This window comes from Callospermophilus lateralis, chromosome 6, assembly GCF_048772815.1.
Source record: "Callospermophilus lateralis isolate mCalLat2 chromosome 6, mCalLat2.hap1, whole genome shotgun sequence".
Classification (NCBI taxonomy): domain Eukaryota; kingdom Metazoa; phylum Chordata; class Mammalia; order Rodentia; family Sciuridae; genus Callospermophilus; species Callospermophilus lateralis.
In genome coordinates, this window is record NC_135310.1 from 121041956 (window position 1) to 121047651 (window position 5696).

The following is a 5696-nucleotide window of genomic DNA, read 5'->3' on the forward strand; positions in this document are numbered from 1 at the left end:
TCTTAGCCCATTTCTCACTTACCTAAACTACTCTCAGTGATTCTACAGGGGACCAACTTCTGAACAGTATAGCACAACTTTATGAAAGTATTCTGCCCAGTGCCTAATGATGCAAAACTCTTCTATCTTGATTGGCTAACAGTCTGAGGAAGTTTCCAATCCCATGGAGGCCAGAAAGTTATCTATACTCAATGATTTTTTTCCTACTGAGTTTTGAGGCAAGTTCTATTCTAGAGAAGTTGATAGTTTTACTGTCTCATTTACTGCCCTTCAGAATGGGCTCTGCATGGGCCCCCTGGGTGACAGCTCTGCTAGTGAATCTGATCAGGCTGAATTTCTCCATGACTCGAGGCAGAGACTCTCCAGGTAAGTGCAGAGAAAGTCTTTCTGGGTGTGTGTGCTAGGATTGGCATGGGGGAGGGATGTCTTTCCTTATAGGTCCAGGTCACTGGACGGAGTGGAAGTGGCTTCTGGCATCCAAAAGCAGAGTTTTTCCATTGACTGAAAAGTGCTCTTTTCTTCTTTATCATGCACAATGTACCCTGGGAGAAGGACTTCCAGTTCATAGGCAAAGATTCAAGGATAGGAAGAAGGGAAACATTTTGTCTTGTTACATTTTTTATTATATCAGTATCAGTCACAGCAACTGTAAAAGCTGGAGACAGTCTGAGAATAGCTGCCATTCTTAAACCAGGAGTTTATTATTCTGACAATTATAATGATTTCTGTCTTTATCTAGTAGGGGTGTTTATAGACAAATTGTACTGGAAACAATTTCTTCAGTCATTTTTTTTTTTTAGATCTTATTATGTGGTCTCAGTTGTAGTAAGCAGTTTTGAGAAGTTGAATACATTAGTTATCCTTGTTCTCAGGTTACTGGGTACAGATAATTTGCCACTGTTATTTTTCTTGTTAAGAAGACAGGCTATGCAAACATAAAGTGATGTTAGACCATGAAAGCACATACTTATGAGCAGAAAACAGGATGCACGGTGCTAAGAACAGAATCCCCTTTAAATGTCAGAGTTTCATTAAAGACAAAAGAGGAACTGACTCTGGGGAAAAGTATCATGGTTCTCAGAGAATAGAAACTACTTTGAGTTTATATTATTCATTAAACAATACAATTAAAAATAATCGGTACAGATTTTAAATGATGGTTAAAAATTCAGATGATTTTTCTCATTTAGACTATAAAGGGTAACAGAGAAAAATATAAATGTGGAAAAATTGGAGGTTGGAACCTCACCTGAAATCTGCTGCTGAGTGAGAGATGAGCCTGGTTGGCCCAGGAAAATCATCCTTATGGCTCAGCTGAGGAGTTCCCGGAGGGCTCTCTGAACTTAGAAATAAAAGTAAATTTACAACTCAAGATCAACAGCAATTCTTCTTCAAGTCTCAAGTGTCATTTCTTCAGGAAGGTCTCACCTGACCTACCTGCATGATTAACCTCATTTGAATTTTCTTTTATTATTATTAAGGACATAGGATTGAACTAAAAAATCTCAATGAGTCCATAGCACATTGTAATCACTGGTCACTAGGAAGACCCTCCTCTTCTCCTTTGTCTCCATCATTACTCTCTCCTCTCCAGCGATATTCATTCTTAGTGTGTCTGGTATGTCTTGAACATGAGGGAGGCTTTTAAAAATATGTAGTCTTATTTTTCTGCATATATTTAAAGTTTTTAAAATGTGTCTTTGTGCATTGAATCACATTGTTTCTTTTCTCCCTAAACACTATACTTTTGAGCATACTGATGTCAAAAGCCTCCTCTCAGATCTGTGTGGCCTGACATAATGTGGCAGGAATGGGACTTCCCAGAGCGGGAGGCTGTTTCATGGTCTCCCTCCTTTTTTTCCCCCCTAGAAGATTTTGTGATTCAGGCAAAGGCTGACTGTTACTTCACCAATGGGACAGAGGAGGTGCAGTTTGTGGTCAGATTCATCTTCAACCTGGAGGAGTATGCACGTTTTGACAGTGATCTCGGAGTGTTTGTGGCATTGACAGAGCTGGGGCAGCCTGATGCTGAGCAGTGGAACAATCGGCCAGATATACTGGAGAGGAGCAGAGCATCTGTGGATATGCTCTGTAGACACAACTACAATTTGGGGGCCCCCTTCACTGTGGGGAGAAAAGGTGAGGAGAAAGGTGGGGTCTAGTGGGGTTCAGGAGTCTGCTCCATGAGAGCCTGGCCACGGTTGGTTCTTCTTCCTTATGACAGGTAAATTTCTGCTTCAGGAGAAATGGGTTACAGGCAGAGAGTCTGTGAATATGTTCTGTCCCCAGCTATCTGTGAGTCACTTATTGTCCTCACAGGTCAGGTCTCTGTGATCTTGGTCCTAGACCTCCTAGGTTCTCAGGGTCTTTCAGGACTAGCATACTCTCAATAGAAGGGGTGATTGTAGGAGGATCTGATAAGATATAAATACTCTTTGGGGCATTGAAATAGCCTATTTCTTAGTCTTTGAGGGATGCAATATCTCTACACTTCTATTTTTCACTTGGGTGATCTGGGATAGAGATTGGGGTAGTGATAGTCCCTACAGAAGCTCCTGCTCTGGCTTGGCTGGTCTCATCTTTCTCTCCCTCCCTAGTGCAACCAGAGGTGACAGTGTACCCAGAGAAGACCCCGTTCCTGCATCAGCACAACCTGCTGCTCTGCTCCGTGACAGGCTTCTATCCAGGGGACATAAAGATCAGGTGGTTCTGGAATGGACAGGAGGAGAGAGCTGGCGTTATGTCCACTGGTCTTATTAGGAACGGAGACTGGACCTTTCAGACCATGGTGATGCTGGAAGTGACTCCTTCACCTGGAGATGTTTACAGCTGCCTTGTTGAGCACCCCAGTCTGCCCAGCCCTGTTTCTGTGGAGTGGAGTGAGTAGTTTCTTGTACTCTCTGGGCCTGACTCAGGGTCAAACATTTACAGGCTCGGTGTCACTTCCCCATTCATCTTGGTCACAACACAATTCTTTCCCTTGATCTGGGAGGGTCACAAAAATCAGAGTCTTTGCTTTAGGATGGGAGAAAATAGGGCAGCTATTGATCTTCATGTCTTCCAAGAAATAAGGAGCTTTAATCATCTCATTATTTGCTTCCCCCTCTGGGAACTACTCTCCTTCATGGAATATAAGAATCAATAAAAAATGGGAGGCAACTCTGTAGTTGCAGACTTTGACCTCGGAGTGCCACTTCTAAATATTTTTCTTCTCTAAATAGCATTGGTGTCCAGTACAGACTTTGGAATTTTAAGAAGGTGCACCAACTACTGGGTGCTACTCACTAACTTTAAACTTGTTTTCTGCAGGAGCTCAGCGTGAATATTCTTGGAAAAAGATACTCAGTGGAGTTGGAGCCTTCCTACTTGGGCTAACCTTCCTTCTGGTGGGGATCATCATCCACCTCAGGGCTCGCAAAGGTGATGAGCCTCTGAAACCTTGCCACCTGCCCTGTTTCTTCCCTGGTTTCTGACTTTCCCTACATCAAGACTTCACAGGGGTCACTAGGATCCCTGAAGCCAGAAACGACCCTAGGGTGAGCAGAAACAAGTTTTGACAGTGCAGGCCATTCCCTATTCCTCAGAATAATGAAATTTGGTCCTAAATGGAATGGTCCTAAATGGATCATTTCACTGTCTCTTTCCAGGATCTGTGGAGGCTCAGTCTGGTGATGAGGTAATCTCTCTTATTCCTTGTCTCTGGGTGGCGTCTTCAGACAGTGCATGGGCTAGAGGGAGTCAATGGGATAAAGGAGGCAGAGGGTGGCCCCGGCTGGTGGTATGTCTCCTGCGTTCCTGGAATGGGGGGTGGGGTTGCTTTACGAGACCTTCATCACTGTTCCCACAGATCTCAAGAGCTATTCTACAGAAGCCATACTCAGGTCCTAATCAAAGCTTCTCTCCTGAAACCTGAAGTAGTGCTGTGGCTTAGGAAAGGTCATTGGAGAGGTCACTGTTCTGGGAATGACTTTGTTCCATGATCCTTGGAATCCTGAATGGATTTTGGAGTTTTATGCTGTGAGATCATGCATCCCCCAACTCTGTCCTTCCTCTCATTGTGTGCTTTATTAGTTCCCATTCCAAACACATGGTTCAGAAATTTCCAGAAGACCTAACTCTTTCCAGTCCCAAACTATGTTTTTCTATAGCCCAGCCCTAACCCCCACAATTCCTAAATCTATCTTTCAACTGCAGTCTCCAATGTCTTCAGAAGACAGATGCTCAGTCGCTGTTTCCATTTACTATTTTTTTAAAACAATTATTGCAAAATAAAACAGAAATACAGATAACCACACAAAATGTACGATTATTTAATGGATTAAGGCAGAACCCCTATAGTCACCATTCAGGTCAAGAAACAGCACTTTTCCAGCCACAACAAAAGTTTTCATGTGCCTCAGGACAATCAAGTCCCTTTCTTCCCATTTATGATGCCCTCTTTCTTGTAGTTATTTATAGCCGATTCACCCAAGTGTGATTCTTGCACACCACACTTAGTTATCTTTTATGCCTAGACCTCAGGTTTCTCCCCCATCCCATTCTTTTCATTATGATTAATTCATGGAAAAGCTCCAGTTATTTGACCTGAAGTGTTTCCCACACTCTGGATTTTGTGCCTGTATAAACATGGTGCAGTTTAACATGCCCCTTTGCCCTCTGTAATTTTTTACCAGTTAGCATCTGGTGCAGAGGTGGGATTAGACTCTGGTTTGATCATTTTGGAAAGCCTATTGGTGGCTTTTACCAAAAGCCTATTGTGTAATCTTTTACCAAAAGACATGTAATTCTACTTGCATAAGAAGAGTTTTATGATGTTAGCAACCATTGATACTAATTGCCTAGTTCTGTTAATATATTTGGGATTGCAACATGGTGATTTTTCTAGTTTTATAATCCTTTCTTTGTTTATTTACTGTATATTATTTGTTATTTTCACTGCATTATTTACATTGTGGGTGCAAAATCTATAGTGGGTAATACTGTTGGTGCCTTAGCTCAATTGAAGGACTGATACCAAGCTCTATAGGTAAGTCTTGTATTCTTCACTGCTATGCACTTTCAAACAACAAATGCCAGTTTTGCTTAAGGATGGTCTTGATGAAGCAATAAAAATCATTCATTTTGCTAAATCTTAAACCTCAAGTATGTATTTTTAAAGTCAGTTTGACAAAATAGGGAGCTTTCCTGTTGCATATAGATGGAAAGGCAGTTGTATCATGCTTGAGTTGTGAGTGGAATTAGCCCCCCCACCATTTAATGGATCATCACTTTTCCTTGAAAGAATAATTGAGAAACAGTGTGGTTATTTAGATTTGGGCATTTGGTATAAGTTTTCTCAAAATCAAACAAATAGACCTATTATCTGGAGGAAAATTTTATTGACAATAAAAATTATATTTTCAAGAGAAAATTAAAAAAATATAAAAAACTTGTTTGCCACATTTCTTCTTCTAAATATTTCCCTGATGTTATTGGTGGTGATTTGAGCATACATGGTTTTGAAAGCATTGTTTAATGAAATGTGTTAACATTTTAAAGATCTGCATAACTCCATGAACCAATAATTTCCAAATAATCAATGCATGATGTGGCAAAGTGGAAGGATAAATGATCCATTCAAAGTGTAAGATAGACCAATTAATTTTTAACACAACAGAACATGATAGGTTCATTGATAAGTTTTCAGATTCTATTTT

At 41.0% G+C, this 5696-nt stretch overlaps 1 protein-coding gene across 2 annotated transcripts; it reads left to right on the top strand.

Moving 5' to 3' along the window:
• The first annotated feature begins 213 nt into the window (after window positions 1-213).
• LOC143400724 (HLA class II histocompatibility antigen, DO beta chain) lies at window positions 214-4544 on the top strand. 2 transcript variants are annotated; one of them, XM_076857729.1, is made up of 6 exons: window positions 214-366; window positions 1870-2139; window positions 2598-2879; window positions 3310-3420; window positions 3648-3676; window positions 3848-4544. In XM_076857729.1, exons 1-6 carry the CDS (start codon window positions 276-278, stop codon window positions 3911-3913), a joined length of 849 nt encoding a protein of 282 aa, XP_076713844.1. In that variant the 5' UTR covers window positions 214-275; the 3' UTR covers window positions 3914-4544. The 2 variants fall into 2 exon arrangements, with proteins under 2 accessions (XP_076713844.1, XP_076713845.1); XM_076857730.1 differs by having other exon boundaries at window positions 1921-2139.
• Window positions 4545-5696: the final 1152 nt, after the last annotated feature.

What these genes read in the sequence shown, in the direction of transcription:
- LOC143400724 (XM_076857729.1), top strand. Translation starts at nt 276, where the DNA reads ATGGGCTCTGCATGGGCCCCCTGGGTGACAGCTCTGCTAGTGAATCTG. An exon ending in CCCTGTTTCTGTGGAGTGGA is followed by an intron (nt 2,880 to 3,309) that starts GTGAGTAGTTTC and finishes TGTTTTCTGCAG; the next exon opens with GAGCTCAGCGTGAATATTCT. An exon ending in CCACCTCAGGGCTCGCAAAG is followed by an intron (nt 3,421 to 3,647) that starts GTGATGAGCCTC and finishes GTCTCTTTCCAG; the next exon opens with GATCTGTGGAGGCTCAGTCT.